This window comes from Balaenoptera borealis (assembly GCF_965194805.1).
Source record: "Balaenoptera borealis genome assembly, chromosome: 15".
Lineage (NCBI taxonomy): Eukaryota > Metazoa > Chordata > Mammalia > Artiodactyla > Balaenopteridae > Balaenoptera > Balaenoptera borealis.
Genome location: NC_138871.1, coordinates 55,013,280 through 55,030,733, shown reverse-complemented (window position 1 = coordinate 55,030,733; position 17,454 = coordinate 55,013,280). Strand labels below are relative to the sequence as shown.

General features: G+C 38.8%; 1 protein-coding gene and 1 long non-coding RNA gene across 5 annotated transcripts in view; one reads left to right on the top strand and one right to left on the bottom strand.

Annotated features, from left to right (window-relative positions):
* Nucleotides 1–8,781, bottom strand: part of LOC309612548 — a 440,985-nt gene extending 432,204 nt beyond the window's left edge. The window contains exon 1 of the long non-coding RNA XR_014235271.1: nt 8,723–8,781. This is a non-coding gene — a long non-coding RNA (uncharacterized lncRNA). The remainder of the gene's footprint in view (nt 1–8,722) is intronic.
* The window catches only part of CAMKMT (calmodulin-lysine N-methyltransferase), a 408,891-nt gene that overhangs the window by 331,539 nt on the left and 59,898 nt on the right, over nt 1–17,454 (top strand). For all 4 annotated transcript variants that reach the window (XR_014235126.1, XM_082358317.1, XM_082358315.1 and 1 more), the window contains exon 4: nt 16,662–16,722. Coding sequence is in view for 3 of the 4 variants with exons in the window: in XM_082358317.1 (XP_082214443.1) it covers nt 16,662–16,722 (61 nt within the window). In the remaining variant the exon portion in view is untranslated. The remainder of the gene's footprint in view (nt 1–16,661; nt 16,723–17,454) is intronic.

Here is a 17,454-nt window from a genome sequence, read left to right as displayed (position 1 = left end):
TGAAGGCCCTTCTCAAGGAGTTGTGATTCTCAGAGAAAACACTTTGCTATATGGGCTAAGGTTACAAATTTTATCGTAGCAAAGAGAAGGGGCCAAAAAAAAAAAAAAGCAACAGAGAGAATCATTTTCTGTATCTCAAGTCACTTAAAGGGCCCGTTCTGGGACTCATTCCAGGCTGCTCTGATTAGAGACCTGCATGTTTGTAGATATCCACAGATAAGTCCCAGATATGAGCACCCATGACATGTGCTCTGCTGAATGAGGCAAAAGGATTGATTTAGAGAAAGATGGCCTATTGAATGTGGATTCTTTGTTGCTGGCCTGGAAACTTGTAAACATGCACCTTTCAGGCCCAGGACAGCCTTACTCCCCGGAGCATCTATCCTGTCTTCTGGTGATAATTGTCCTGCCAGCTCTGCAGATTGTGAATGTAGATAAGAAAGCCAGTGAAAGTGGATTGAGCCAGTTAGAAACTTATCCACACTAGAATTGACCTGTGATTGCACTACCAGGTAGAATCAGGTCCTAAGTAGATACATCATATGAAGCTCAGCAAACAGATCTTGTAAAAGAAGGATTCATTTTTCATTGTTGTGAGTTCCAGGTTTAGAATGTTTTGCTACCGTTCTGCATGAATCCAGCATGCCTTCACATACATCATGTAAACATGCCACAGAGAAGTAAGAGAAGCAATGAGCTCCCTGTCCTGAAGGTGTTATGTTCGAAGACAACATAAAGAAATAGATCAAAGTATTTTTTATGAAAGCTTGAAGGTAGTATCAGCAAAAGTTCTTTATCAGAGTATGATTAATGTTTGCTTTTCTATTATGAATTCTTTTAAATGGAAAAGGGGGGTGAAAACTGCAGTGAAAATTAAAGAGGAGGAGATAAGATGAAAGGGATAAAAGAGGAACTGGAGGGGAGGGAAGGAAGAAAGTAATGGACAAAGTAAGGGGCTCCACTGGGGGCACGGCTGTGGTCTGTCTGCTCTCTGGGCCCAGTCTACATTTTAGGGAGGGAGTTCCTTCAGCTTAGAATGTTTTGGGGCTTGAGAGGCAGTATTCACCCAAACATCAGGCCCCAAGGGTTGACCACTGTTGTAGTCAGCTTGCGCTGCTGAGACAAAATGCCAAAGACTGGATGGCTTCTCACGGTTCTGTAGGCTGGCAGTCCAAGACAACACAGTTTCTGTTGGGGCTTCTCTTTGTGGCTTGTAGGTGGCCGCCATTTTGCCATGTGCTCACATGACCTCATCTTCGTGCAAGCACAGGGTGGGGAGGAGCACTCTTTGAGTCTCTTCTTATAAGAGTGCTAATCCCATCATATCAGGGCCCCACCCGTAGCACCTTGTAATTACCTCCTTACGGGCTCTACCTCCAAGTATAGTCACACTGCAGGTTAGGGTTTCAACATATGAATCTGCAATTGTAATAACTAAAAAGAATCTCTCCAAAGGTGTCTTTCCAACTCGCTGTTGAAGAGACCACTATTAACCAGTACATAACCCATGATGCTTATCAGGATTCTGGAAGCATTGTGCCCAGCCATTAAGCAGCAGAGCAGAGGAGGGGAGAAACCAGGCACAGAGGGGAGAGGGTGTACGGTGGTGCTTTATAAACACTCTGAATGGGTGAAAAATAATGACCTCTGACTTCTTTGTGGTTCTTAACTCATGCTGCCACAGATTGGTTGTAAGGTCCATATCACACTGTGATATGAAAGTATTAACTGAATATGGGCAATCAGAATTTCTATGTGAATAATGACCTAGAAAATAATATTCTGCCCATTCAACAATAGAATGGGGAACCAAGGCTTCACTTGGCTATACAGTTCTCTTGATGGGGTCAGATTTTATTTTAAACCCTGAGGTACATGCATTTTATGTCTTATTTTAGCTCTTAAGGCTGATATGAATTTCTTTAGAGTAACTTAAGAAGAAAGAGAATTAAGGGAGGAAAGATAGGAAAGATGCCAGTATTGTCCTTTTGGTTTCATTTGTGACTTTCTGACAGATACCTTCATCAACCCTCATCTTGAATAGTAACCATTCCATTAAAAACAAACCCATGAATTTAATTAATATTAATGTACCAATGTCAATTTCTTAGTTTTGACAAATGTAAGATGTTGACAATGAGAGAATCTGGGTGGAGGGTAGCCAGCAACTCTCTATACTATCTTTGCAACTTTTTACTTTTCTGTAAATCTAGACTTATTCCAAAATAAAAAGTTTATTTTTAAAACCCAGGTATGTGTGTTTTACAGTGAGCATGTCTGAATAAGAAAGCCCTTAGCTCCACATTTATGGGAGCATTTTCTCAATGATTCTACAAATGAGTGCTCATTTAAATTTGATATCCTGAGAAGCTGATGGCTAACCCTACATTCATGTCTACCATCAGACAGGTCCCTGGTTGATCAGGCTGAGATGCTCACTTATCTGATATTGAATCAGAAAAAGAGGAGGATTTAGAATTATCTGACTTTTTGGAATGCTACCCAGCAGTAAAATAAAATAAAACAGAATAATCTCTTTGCACGTCTACTAGCCAAAGCATACTGTATCACATTGTAAGTTGCTTTCAAGTTTGTGTTTTCTATTAGGCTTGCCATGTGGTGTATTCATGATCATGTGAAAGTGTCTAATGGTTATTGTAAAATTAGAGGCTGTCCAAACAAAACTTGAAATCCTAAAACTTTCTCTCCAAAGTGTGATAATTCTTAGCTATACTAGTAAACAGTTTGACATGTGTTTAAACATAATTTGATTTTTTTTATCAGATTGTCTTTTTTTTAAAGTATGTCTAACAAAGTAACTATATAATAGAGGAGACAGTATGTGATTTTTAATTTTTATGTTAGTTTCTACCATGTTCTAGGCCCATTTGGATTTTTGAAAAAGAATAAGGTAATAGAAAAATGCGTATGTGAGTCCCTGTGCTTACTGCATTGTTTTACTTATATTTTTGTGTCCATCTTTCCCCCTGAAGAGTGAACTCGTTGAGAATAGGAAATGTGGCCTCAGCGTCTAGCCCAATTCAGTATATAGTAAGGATTCAGTAAATATTTGTTTGAATGAATAATTGAATAAAATCACATATAAATGAACTACTTCCACTTTGAAGGGAACCAAATAACTGCCTCTTGATTTACTCTCTTCACTGCCCATGTTTTAGGATGGCCTCACAGTTTGGACTGGTTTTTATCACCACTATCATTCAGCTATGTATACTACCCTTTCGAATCCATAAAAAGTGTTTAAAAGAAAGAGAAATTGTTCATGTTTCCAAACCTACTAGAATGCATTTTCAAATATGTCAGACACATCTTTGTTAAAATTAAACCAGGGATTGGTTTTGAGCGAATAGCCCTATATCCTTACAGATGCTGTGGATGGACGCATCTAAGCTGCTTATTATATTGATGGGTTTTGCTGCTCTGCAGCAAATGAAAACAGGCAGCTGCTTCCTCCATCAAAGCAAAAAGCAGCCTGAGTTTTTATTAACCAAGTGTTCATTTCTTCTATTGCCAAAATTCTTACACAAAACAAAAGAGCAGTTTTAGCACATTATTGCTTAACTAGACATGAACAACTGACAGCAAGTGATAAGCCTGTCTGCTTTTCACAACTGGTAATCATTTTTGGAATAGATGTTTTAATATAGTTGAATATAAATTTTGTAATTTACATCTACAATGGTACGTAAATTTATAGATCCAGTTTGTTGCAGGAGAATGAAGGCTATAATCACAAAAGGCTTTTCCTAGTGTTGTTTAATTTTTAATGACTATTTGAAAACTGGGGAAGGAAAATGAAATCAAATTCATTTCTTTAAAAAATACAAAAAGGTGTTAAAGACAATCATACAAGTTGGTTGGAGCCATTTGTAGATGGCCCCGACAGAGCAAGACCCCTGTGCTTACAGCCAGGACGTGCCTCGAACTCCATTTCCACATTAGTTGCAGTGAGCCACCCAAGCTCGTGTACCAGCAGAAATTTCTGGAGAGCAGACCATCATGTTTCCCTCATATCAATGAATAATGATGAGCAGGGAGACAGCAAGGACAGGGCCTTGGCCGTTTTGCACAGCTGAGATTCCCAGCCAGCTCTCATAATGTTTCCTTTGGTTTCGTTTTTTTAGCTACCTAAATATTATACATTTACTTTCAGATAGAATGGTAGAGAGGGGTTTATTTAAAGTGGGTTTAGACTGAACCTCAGCAAGAGGGTTGCCTTATTTACCAAGTCAATTTGCTAAATGGTGTGTTACCTTTTGGAACTTGCTAAAGGCAATTCCTGCTATAAAAAGGGGAGGTGGTCCTCCTCTTCCTCCTTCCTAAGAGGAGGAATTTGGAATGAAGGCAGTTTTGAAATGCTGGTGTCTTCCAAATGACACTGCTAAATAAACAAGTTCTGTTGCCTAACTAGCCTAATGCCAGGGCCGTTTTAATAAATGTACATTGTGGCTTTGGCATCTGTAGCGTGTGACTCCTAAATACCATTTTCTCTCCAGGGGGGCTTTCAAAAATGCACAGAGCATGCACTCCACATGGAACACAAAGTTTTCAATTTGTTTGGAATTCAGTATCAGTGTTTGCCCAGAAGTGAGATAAAACTGGACTCCAAGGCAGGAAGCTGCTGTAGAAATCAAATTCAGGAATCATAGGTAACTCGAGGAGGACCACACCCTCCTTACTCTCCTTTGGTGTGCCATGTAACAAGTGTGTGTCTACATGGGTGAAGTGATTAGATACCTAACATAAGGAACACTGACAATTATTTCTAATACTTTCCTCTTTGTTCCACTCCATACGACACGTTACTGCTCTTACATGATGTTTCAAGACACAAGACAGTCCTATTTTAAAAAGGGTGATCCTACGCCGAGGACACTGAGCGCTGAGGGCCTTGGGGGAGGATGTTACTTGGAGTAAAACTGGCAATGCAAGTCTTCCCTTTTTTTTTTTTTTTGCCTATGGGAAGGATGTGCTGCGTTCCTGGGGGAACCCAGGCCATGTTTCCCTCCTGCTCAGAGCTCTCTGGTCTGATTTCCTGGGTCTACCTTTTGGAGAAATGACTGTTCTCACTTTCTCACATCCTCTCTGACCAATGGAGATGGAACATTTACTCACCCAGAGAGCTCACATTGGGAGATTCTTCTACCTGCGCTTTGAGACCTTGGGAGAATTTCTTCTGCCCAAAAGGTAGTTTGTTACTCTGAGGAAGTAATATGTTTGAGGAAAAACTACAGCATATATCTGAGAACTGTGCTCAGTATTGGAAAAGGAAAAATTGGACTTGAGGAAGTTGTCTGTTATTAATATGCTGGATTAAGCAAATAAAAAGCTATCACAAGTAGAATATATAGATGTAGAGTAGTTCTTTTCTGAAGCTGTGAGATTTAATTAACAAAGGCAGTTCTAATTCAATAGAAGTGAACATGTTATGATGACTTGATCTCTAAGATGGTTTTGAATCCTTTCTAAAATATTTCCTGAATTATAGTACAAATAAAACATTTTAACCAACCTAATTTCTTTAAAATGTCATGGACTAAAGCCCACTGACGATTTTATAGCTTTAGTTTGGAAATGCACAATTATAACGATCTACAGGCATTGAATTTAGAGCTGGAAGGGTCCTCAGAAATCAATTTGACCCTTCCAATTTATTCTTGAAACTAGAGCCCAAATATGATTTGTCCAAAGTCCCAAAATTAGTTGTTGAATGAGTCACGAGAACTAGAAACTAGCCCTTTTGATTCCAGAACCAGCCACCAGGGTTGGGGCAATTAGTGTAGTGCTTAAGAGACTGAGATTAAGAGACTGAGATTTAGAGACTGAGTAGGTGGGCTCAAACCCTGGCTATGCCATTTAAACTTTCTGTGCTTTGGTGTACCTTGCTGTGCCCCTTAGCTGGCCATAACGACAGTACATACCTTATAGGGTTGTTTTAAGGATTAAATGAGATAATCTATATAAAGTACACAGCTCAGTGTTTGCCAGGTAGTAAGTGTTCAATAAGTAATGCTAATAACATCAACAATAACAAACACTAATTGCACTTACTTGGTACTCTTATAGTTCATACAATCCTCATGTTACCGAGTCCAAGCTTATACTGCTTGCTGCACGAGAGGCCAATAAATCCAGAGACGAGTTGCTGGGGCAAGGGGTCACAACTTTATCTGGAAAGCCAGCAGATGGAGAAGATGGTGCACTAGTGTCCCAAAGAACCAGCTTTCCCAAGTTAGAATTCAGGCTGCTTTTATACTAAAAGGGGAGGGGGTGTGGTTGGTTATTATAAACTTCTTGGTGTCCCAATCCTTTGTTCTTGCAGCTGTCCACTAAGTCAGGTCACATGTTTCTGTAAACCTCCAACAAGCAAGTGTTATTCTCTGTTCTGCAACTTTTTATCTCTATAAGAATGGAAACTGTTATACCTTAAAGGTCAGAGCCTTGAGGATGTGTTATCCTGTATATTTCAGGCTATAGGCAACATTCTTAACTTGTAGCAAAAGCAATAGAATACAAAGGTTAAAGTAAAAGAAACAGATCCAATTTGGAGTCAGATTTGTTCTTCCCTATTACATTCCCATCTATACTTACAGTGTAGACAGTATTATTACTACCAGATAAGGAGTTGAGGCAAGGAGAGCTTAAGTGACTAGCTAAGGTCGCAAAGCTAATAAGTCTCAGAGCTGTCTTCCAAGTTCACGTCTTCACTGTCTGAGCCGCTGAACCTGTGGCTGTGGCTGTGGCTGCAGTGTGTTCCTTTTTCTCATGGTGCTTCAGCATCTTCCTCGTCCTGTCTCCATTTCTCATGTCACTTAGTTGATTTCGCAGCATCTGCTCTAAAACTGACCATCAGACTGAAGGTTCTGGTCTGGGGAATGCTCTCTGAAGACTCTCTTTCCCTCCCTGCCTCTGCTTCACACTGGAGCCGGGACTCCTTTCGGCTTTCCCTTACCTCATAATCATCAAATTAATAAGTATCTGAATTAAAATTTAAGTTTTAAAATTTAATGCATATCTAATCAAATCACACCCGTAAGCCGACCCAGCTTGTAGTTCTAGAAGAATTTATTGTTGAAATACCTGGGCAATTTTTTGTGCCCCTTCACTTCCACATGCTCATTATCTATATCAGTTGGCTTCCCCTGGAACAGAAGAAATAACATTGCAAAGCAATTCATTTGGACCCTTGTTTTTGCAATCTAGTGGACAGCAGTATAGCACAGAGGTTAAGAATAATGGCTCTAGAGTCAGATTACCTGGATTCAAATTCCAACTCTATGACAAAATAGCTGCCTAATTTGGGGGAAGTTTTCATAACCTCTCAGTGCCTTGATTTCCTCATCTACCTTGTAGTGCCTGGGCAGCAGTCAGCATTCAACAAACGTTAGAATGTCACAGAGCAAGCTTCCACCCTCTCACTGTACTGAGCTACACGGACGTTCCCTTTCACCCAGGTGTACGCGTGTTCTCTGTGATCTCTCTCCACAAACACAGGGAGGCTTGTGCTTAATAATTACTGTTCAGAGCAAGTCTGTTCATTGGTCAGAGCAGAGGGACAAATATAGAACAAGTATTGTCCATATATATGGAATTCTTACTTAGAATTGATTTTCAAAGTTCCCATAGCTAGGACAGATTTTTCCAGTGTTCAGTTTTGGTTTGATTTTGTGGGTTATCAATTAGGAATAATAATCTCCCTGAAGGTGTCATACAAATATAATCAAGATTGATAAAATTCCCTGGATAGAAACATGTCAAAATAATAACAAAGGCAATAGCAGCAGCAATAGCTAACATTATAAAAAAATTTGCAATCTCCCAGGCACTAAGTGTCTTACATGCATTATCTCATTTAATCCTCACAACAATGGTATGAATAGGTACTGTTGTTGCAACAGGGAAGAGCCAAGTCTGACTACATGTTGGACCTGTTTCTTTTACTTTAACCTTTGCTTTCCACTGCTTTTGTTCACTAAAAGGATACTGTCTATACATAACGGCCTGCCTTGGGGAACCCTGCCCCTCTGCCTGAATGTTAAACCAAAGTGCCTTTGTTCAGGGAAACATCCTGATCCTGTCCACCCGTGGATTGCTGCAAGAGAGAAGAAATTAACACATCCCCTCCCCGAGGCTGGACATTCCAAGGGATATTTGCAAATCTTATGGCCTTTTTACTTTATTTTTTTTTATTTTAAATAATTAATTAATTAATTAACTTATTTATTTTTTGGCTGCTTTGGGTCTTCGTTGTGGTGCGCGGGCTTCTCATTGCGGTGGCTTCTCTTGTTGCAGAGCACAGGCTCTAGGCGTGCAGGCTTCAGTAGTCGTGGCGCTCAGGCTCAGTAGTTGTGGCTCGCGGGCTCTAGAGCACAGGCTCGGTAGTTGTGGCGCACGGGCTTAGTTGCTCTGAGGCATTGGCCTTTTTACTTTACTTGCTCATCTCCTCCCCCATCTCTGTGCTATAAAAGAAACTGGCATCCAAACCCCGATAAGATGGGAGTTGTTTTTGTTTTTGTTTTTTTAAGATAGTAGTCATCTTTTCTTTTTAAAATTTATTTATTTATTTATTTTTGGCTGTGTTGGGTCTTCGTTTCTGTGCGAGCGCTTTCTCTAGTTGCGGCAAGCGGGGGCCACTCTTCATCGCGGTACGCGGGCCTCTCACTATCGCGGCCTCTCTTGTTGCGGAGCATAGGCTCCAGACGCGCAGGCTCAGTTGTTGTGGCTCACGGGCCCAGTTGCTCCGTGGCATGTGGGATCTTCCCAGACCAGGGCCCGACCCCGTGTGCCCTACATTGGCAGGCGGATTCTCAACCACTGCACCACCAGGGAAGCCCAAGATGATTATTTCGAGACACTAGTCTGCCGGTCTGCCGGCGTTCCGAATGAAGTCGTATTCCTTGCCTCAACACCTCGTCTCCGATTTCTTGGCCTGTCCTGCGGCGAGCAGAGCGAGCTTGGACTCAGTAACATTATTGCTTGTACTTAACACATGAGAAAACTGAGGCGTTACCCAACAATGCTGCCTAAGGTAGCAACAGCCCCACCCCAGGAGTTATTCTTGTATTTCATTAACGTTTTATTTTCTTCACAATTTTTATCACTATCTAAAATTACTTTGTTTATTGCCCCTATTAATCACTGCTGTATCCCCAACTCCTAGAACCGGCCTGGCTGCCAATAATTGTTTGTTGAATGAATGAATGAGGCTTAAAAAGTTTAGGTACTTGCCCAAGGTCACATAGCCAGTAAGAGCCAGTATTCAAGCTGAACTCTCTTTAACTCTAGAGCATGAGGTGTGGTTCTTTATTGTAGCTTTTTATAGCTTGAAAGCCCCCTAGCATAATCTTACCCAAGGCTAGTATTTCGTGGATGAGGATACTGATGCTCAGAAAGGCGAAATTACTTCCCAGTATCACACAGACTGTTAGTGGTAGACCCAGAATCAGACCCCAGGCTGCTCGCTGGGTTTTTGTACCATGAATTCAGCCTGAGGAGGAGGTCATGTAAAATTGAAGGAAAATCCTATACGTATGTGCTGTACATCATCCGCCCACTTCTTCATGCCATAAACCTAAGTCACACTTGACACTTCCCTCTCTCTTACCACCCCCTTCATCTAATTAACTAATAAGTCTTGTCAGTGTACCTTCTAAATACAGCCCAGATCTTTCCACTTTTCTTCATCTCCACTAACCATCACCCAAGCCACCATCAGCACCCAGCTAGGTAATTGTAGTAGTCTCCTGCCTAGTTTTCCCCACCTCCTCTTGCCCCTTTTTAATCTATTTTCTCTAGAGTAGCCGGACTGATCTTCTAAAATGTGGATCTGGTTATACCACTCTGCCGCTTAAAACATATTTATTTTAAGGTGCAATTTAAAATTCTTAATATGGTTTTTGAGCCTGTGGAGTCTGGCCCCTAAACACCCCTCCAGTCTCATCTTATCCTACCTATTTCTTTCTCATTTATTCTACAGCTCCATTGACCCTGTTTCCATTCCTGGAACATCACACTCTTCTTTTCAAAGCTTTATTTCTTGGTGCTCCCCTTCTGTGGACCATTCCCTCCAGCCCTGTGCCCCTCTTCCTCCTCTACTTGGCTGTTCATCCTCTGGGTCTCAGCCTACATGCCATTTCTACAGAGAAGTGTTCCCTGATGGACTCCTCCCAACCTCCCCTCCAACCAGATTAAGTCCCCTATGATTGGTTCTCAGAAGCACCCTCTATTTTTCCTACACAGCATTTATTACAGTTATAATTAGGGACATTATTTGTGTAATTGTCTGTCTAATAGTCTCCTTCCCTAACAAGACTGAATCTCCAGTGACCGTGCTGTATCATTCCCTGCTGATCCACAGGGCCTGAAACATAGTAGATGCCCAATAAATATTTATAGAGCATTCTGTAGTCTTCTTATGGATTTCTAATCTGGGTTGAAGCATCAGTGACAAAGCAGAAATGTTTAAGGAGAAGGAGACAGAGCATAAACACTGAAAACAGTCCAAGAGGTTTACCTACCCATTCCAGCCGTTTTAGTAATATCCACTGGTGCATTTCTTCTTCCAGAAGAGTCAACGGCTTAGCTAAAGGTGTGCTGGGCTCTCCGTTTAAGTCTCAGGTTTGAAAGAGACCTTACTTCTGACTCCTGCATGATAGACATGATCATTTAGATGGAGGAGGGTAAAGAAAGCTGCTGCTTGCTGTCCAAACATCAGCTGAGCACAGAAGAGCCATGTCTCTGCTGCAAGAGCTACGTGTGTTGTCATCATGGGGCAAGTACAAGCTGTTAGAGTGAGAAGAGGGAGTCAGCAGTGCTGCCTGTCAGATGCTTTCTGTCAAAGTCCCAGGACTTGTTCCTAACCCGGACTACAGGGAAGCAAAAAGCTCTCAAATGGAAGTGATCTAGAAAGACCCATGCTTGGCTAGAGACTCATGTCTCAATATCTACAGACAGTTAACTTGAGGATTTGTTCAGCCTTTGGGTTAATGATGAATGTGTTTGTTTCTAAATTAACCACAAAACTTGGCATTTAAAGTAATTCTAAACAAACTACTTCAGAGATGAGAAAAAAGTGGTTACATACATGAAATAGATCACCAACTTTGCCCCTCATTATTTCTACATAGGCAGCTAATTTTTCATATTTTAGTGTTGGCTGACTATGGGTTTTCTGAAGTCTAACAGATTCAATAGGCCCAGTTCTGACAGAACTATCTGTAGGGAATAAAACCTTTGTTCAAAAAAAAAAAAAGGAATGAAACCAAATGACCATGGAAATCTAAGAATAATATTCTTCTTCCAAATAGAACTCTTGTTTAGCTAATGCTTTTATGGAGGTCCAATGGATGAAAAAGGTATTTTCTCCTGTGAGTTAAAGTAATTCAATTTATACAGAAAGCACTAAGGAATAGGAAGTCACGTGACTGAATAACTTTTAAGGAAGTGTCCTAATTCATGGCATATGTTTTAGAAAACAAGTTATCTAGAATAAGCCATTAATTAAAATGTTTTGTAATGCTTTGGGGGGGATCAATACTTTAGCTGCTGTAAATGCCTCTATGATCATTCTGCTCTGCCTCATCAGATGATGTCAAGAATATAGCAAAAGTGCCTATAATTGATTGATAGAACCCTACAATATTGTTAATGGAGTATAAAAATCTTGAGGAAAAAAAAAAACCCTCGCCATTAGCATCCTTGGCTTGTATGTCCTTCTAAAAATTATTCTCATCACTTTTCCAATGAGTTTCTCTCTGTTACATGAAGCAGAACCACTGTTAAAGGGATGTTTTTAAGACATAAACCCACAAGGATGACAAAATAAGAGAACATACAACATAATTTTGGAAGCCAAGAAGCACATGGATGAGACGTCATTGACTTAGCAGATATTAGAAAGCCAGCAACTCGGAACGTTGAGAACCAACCCAGTTCATACCTGAAACTTTGAAAGGCTCAGGAATTGGTGACACCAAGTAATTCTAAAAGTAGGAGTTGAGGGGGCACTAAAATAAGGAGGATTGATTGAAAATGGGTTAAGAAGCGGTAATTTCCCCATTCCAGGCTACTGGGTAACTTCCCCTTCTGTACTGCCAACAGAAGAGGAGGTTTATTCTCTGGAGAGGGTTAAATCAAGGGTTTTTAGGTTGGAGGACAATAGGCGCAGTTGAAATCAGAGAGTGCACCAAAAGCAGGGTGGAGGGACTAGGTTAACGTATGCTGACTGATTGCTGAGCCTCTCCACTCACACCCCACCCACACTCCTCAGCCCTCTTCACCTCCAATCAGCTTTTTATCTTTCTACAATCATGTTTATGTAAACAACAAAGAACTACCAGATGTATCTGAGGAAAGCTTTTAATGTGACAGGTACTAAAACCAATAAACAGAAAAAAGCAACATGAGGAAGACAAACTATGTAAAGATAAGAAAACTTAAACTATAATTAATATTTTCAAGTAATTTTTAAAAAGTATTACGTTCATGAAACAGGAGTAAGATGCTCTGAAAAAGAAATATTCAGAGAACTACCACCAACGATAGCATAAATGAAAAAAACAATAAAAGAGCTGGAAGATCAAGCTGAGAAAACTTCCAAGAAAGTAGAAAACAATAAGAGATGGAAAGCAGGAGAGAAAAGATAAAAAAATTAGAGGATGAGTTCAGGAGATTCAACATCCAAATCATAAGTTTCAGAGAAAGAAGACATAAAAATGGAGGTAAGGAAATAATCAATGGAACTTCCCAAGAAACTTTTTTCAGGAATTGAAAAACATGGAGTTTCCAGATTGAAATCACCATTGAATCATCTAAGCTCTTTAACATTTACCTTCCACACACTTTTTTTCAAGAAGCTGCCGGAGCCTGTGTTACACTAAAATGAGGAAGTAAATCAAGAAAGGAAGACAAAGCATAGAGGACACGAGAGATGGAACACAGCAGAAGGGCAAAAGGAAGCCTGGAATGATAGGGGAGATGGATTTCAGGAGATCAGAGCTACACTGGTACACTAAGTATATTGGGCGTCCAGTCCAGACCTAGGCAGGTCAGGAAACACAGGAGATATTTCCTAATGAAGTTGATAGAATACCTCATGTGAGTGACTGTATTGAAAGGAGAAATCAACAACTGGATTTTGAGATTGAATACAAAATCTTAGCAAATGAGAGGAAAAAAATGACAATTATAAACTCCAGAGGGGGGAAAAATTATGCATGAGAGAAAAACCAGTCCTAGTTTACACATAGCTCAGTTGTGTTTTTTTCATGGTTATAATAAAATTGACAATGAGTAGTGACCTTACCAAATTATAATATATCTATATTAGGAAGATGGTGACGGTGGATGGTTGAGGAGTGTGGTACGTGTGGTGTGGGGAGAGGAGTAGAGATAAAGGCAAAAAATGCTTACCTTCCATAATGGGGGTCATTAGATTTTGCCTAAAACTGAAAAATCAAGAAGTAACATTATAAACATGTATGTAGAAAAATGTAATTACCAGAAGAATCAGCTAAAAGAATTGAAAGCAGTAATTCCTGAGGAAGGAGAAAGATTGGGCAGGCGGGCTGGGTACTACTGTTTTGTCTTAATCATTCTCATAAAACTCAGTGGCTCTTTAAACTATGTGTGTGTATAATTTCTTTAAAAATAAAATCTTTTTTAAAAGACCATTACATTCTCATGTAATAGAATGAGAAAACTTTTTAAGATAACAGCTTTGAGATATAATTCACATACCATACAATTCACCTACTGTTTTTTTAGTATATTCACAGAGTAGTGGAACCATCATCACAACCAGTTTTAGAATATTTCATCACATCTAAAAGAAACCTCGTACTCATTAGCAATCACCCCTCATTTATTCTGGACATTTCACATAAATGGAAAAATAAGACATAAACATGTGGTCCTTTGTGTCTGGCTTCTTTCACTTAGCATAATGTTTTCATGTTCTATCCATGTTGTAACATGAATCAGTACTTTATTTCTTTTTATTGCCAAATAATAGTCTGTTGCATGGGCATACCACATTTTATTTAGCCATTCCTTAGTTGATGGACATTTAACCACTGGACCACCAGGGAAGTCCCCTGGAAATAAACACCCCTATTAGGGGTGTAGTTTGGTACAGTTTTGTGGGGGGGGGGCAGTTTGATATATCAGAATGTGAAATGTACTTGACTTTTGACCAGATTTCCCATTTCTGGGTATTTGACCTAAGGAGAAAAATTATATGTTGGGGAAAAAAATGTGTCTTTATTTTACCACTTTATAATCTCATAATATCAAAAACTTAGAAATTAACTTAAATGTCTATCAAAAGGAAACTGGTTAAATAAATTATGATGCAAACATAAAATATTTAGGCAGTCATTAAAAATGATGCAGGTATAGTATATTTTTTTTGTCGTGGGAATCTATCCATCATACTGAGTAGGGCAAATGAGATTATTGAATACATCCATGAGAAGATCCCACTTGTGTAAAATATCTTTATGCCTAGAGAGATTTTTCGGAATGATGTCCAAAATGTTAACAGTGATTATATACTAGTGGTGGAATTTTAGGTGATTTTTAAACTTTGTTCTTTGAACCTTTTGTATTTAATTTAGTTAAAAATCAACCTCTATAATTTTGGGGAGAAAATTATAAAACTATTGTAAAAGACTATGCCTTTTAGAAGTCAAATTTTTGTACTTAATCAAGGCTTGAATTTTAGTCAAATACCCTTCCCCTATCATTATTTTTTAAAACCTCAAAACCATCTACTGAAGGCATAAAGAAATTCATTATTGTGGTGATTATATTCACTTGGTGTGGAACACTGTCTTGGGCTCTTCCTTCAGAGAATTTTATTATGTGTTTTAGTCTTTCTGGAGTTCTTTTTGTGTGGAGGTAGGCCAGGTATTAGGACTTTGGGGTCGTGCCAAAGCTAATCATTAGGAGCAGGCTAAAAAGGTTCTCCATGTGTTCTGGTTATTAGGATAATTGTTTAGGGTTCACATATTATCTCTTCCACTCTTTTATCCTCCTTTGCAGGAGAATAACATTAACAACAACTTTCATTTTCTTTGAGCTTGTTATGAGTTAGAAGCTGTTCTAAATACATTTCATATACTTTACTCATTTAATCCTCACAGCAATCCTGTAAGGTTGATATTACAATAATGTTATTTTACAGATGAGGAAACTGAGGAATAGAGAGGTTCAGTAATCTAGCCAAGGTCACCCAGCTAGGGAATGCAGAGCTGGGGCTGGAGCCCAACTGAGTCTGGTTCCTAAGTACCTGTGATCTTAACTGCTACACTCCACTGCTTCTCTGACTTTCCTTCTAAATATGACTACAGACACTTCTTGCTGGTTTACTTTGTTTCTCCCCCAAACTGTCATTTCTACCAGAAATGCCAGGAAGACTGAGCTAATGAATACACCTGACTGGACTTTCCTGCAACAGACGCTCTATAGAGTCATTTCTTTGCTGTTTGTATGTTTATCCATTGATTCTCTTAGGATTTTACTTACCATTTCTTTGACATCATCTTCTCTGAAATGTTTGCATTTCTTACTCCTTGAAGCTGGAGATGCATCTGGGAAAATTAAGTCACGTTAGGTGTTTCAACTTTGCATCAGGACCCATTAGAAGAGTGCTTAGTGCTAAGGCAAGGAACATTCCCTGCTCTTTCCCAAGACCACATGGCATTCTCAGCCCCAGGCGGTGCAGGATGCCTGCTACCCTGCCTGATCTTTAAGTCTGACCACATGGGAAAACATAATTTTTATAAGGGTATAGTTTATTCAGATTATAAGAGCAATATATATTCACTGTAAAAATTTTTGGAAAATACCAGAAGTATAAAGAAAAAAATTAAAAACACTTGTAATCCTGGGATAACCACTATAAACTATAATTTCCAAACATGTCTGTCTTCTCTTAAAACAATTTATATTCGTTCATGAAAACTATATGTCTTCTAAATAAATGATTTACAGATGATGATTTTGGAAAATGCCCCTCCATGGAATTTAGTGGGTAGGATTATTGTTAAACTGAAAGATGTACTAAAGTTGGTGAAATTGGAATTTCTCAATTTTATACTCCAGTTTGATTTTTTTAATTGAAGAAATAATTATGCATATTGAAAAACATTAGTATGGAATCAAACAAAAAGGTATAATGACCTCAGTGGTTTTATTTGCTCCTGCAAATGATTTTTCCATTTATTTTTGCTGAATATGAGCTGCATATACAGTTTGTCTTCAACTGATGCTTACGAATTGGCCAAAAAGAAGATTCATGTGTACAAGAGTGAGATCTACCTGAAATACCATTTAAAATTTAATTTTGGATATTTGTAATTTTGGTTGTTATTGTTTTACTGTTTTGTTGTGACTGAAATCTAGTAAAAATTATTTAGGATATTATCCTATTTTCCTGGGAAAAGAGTTATAATCAACAACAAAAGAAATGTGTGTGATATGACGTTACTAGTAATAATTATGGTAAGTTTGAGTCAAGTTGAAATAGCTTGTACTGAACATTATTTTCAAAAAGGCATTTCTTAAGAGAATGACTGTAGAGAGTGTTTGTAGAAGAAACTTCTGTAATCAAAAAGTCTATATCCTCTTGTGTTTTCCAGGCATCTGGCCGGCTGAAGAGGTTTTGGCTTACTACTGCCTCAGGCACAGTGATGTATTCAGGTACAAAGCTGCACCTAAAAATTTGTTTAGCCCACTATGGGTACTATATTGGCATATTAAGGATCACCATGATTACATTCTTCAAATTAAACTGTTAAAAAATATATATATAAGAAAGGAAGAAAGAAACAAAGGAAGGAAAGGGGAAAAAAGGTCATGGTGAAAACATGTTGCTTCTGAAAAAGAAATCTGAATTGCCTTTGGGTACTAATATTGCACAGCAAGCTTTTTGCTATATGTCAAAGGCTTTTGATTTCCACTCAAGGCATTTTATTTCACTTTGATTTTGGGGAAACAAAAGTGAAGCTTCAATCAATCCTTACCGATTGTGATGGTCAAAAAAACCAATAAAGACGTTCTTTAAACTTCTGCCAGGGAAGTCAGTACAGAACATTTGATAAATAAATACCCCACAGCTATCATTTAAAGATGCCATCCCACCCTTGATTTTAAAGGTATTTTATATACCCAAGACAATATGTATTTGTAAAATATAAATTACTATTACAGATTCATGCTATGGAAATGAATGTTTTCAACTGTCAATGTGCATTATAGATTAAACCCATGGATGGGATTCAGGAAAAAGAAAAAACTCCTTTTTTAAAAAAATGCTGAAGATGTTTGGTAGACCCAGAAAATATGGGTTTTTTCATTTTATTCTCATTTTATAAAAGTCATCCAACATATGCTTCCTGAATAGCCCATTATGATTCCAGACAAGCCATTAGT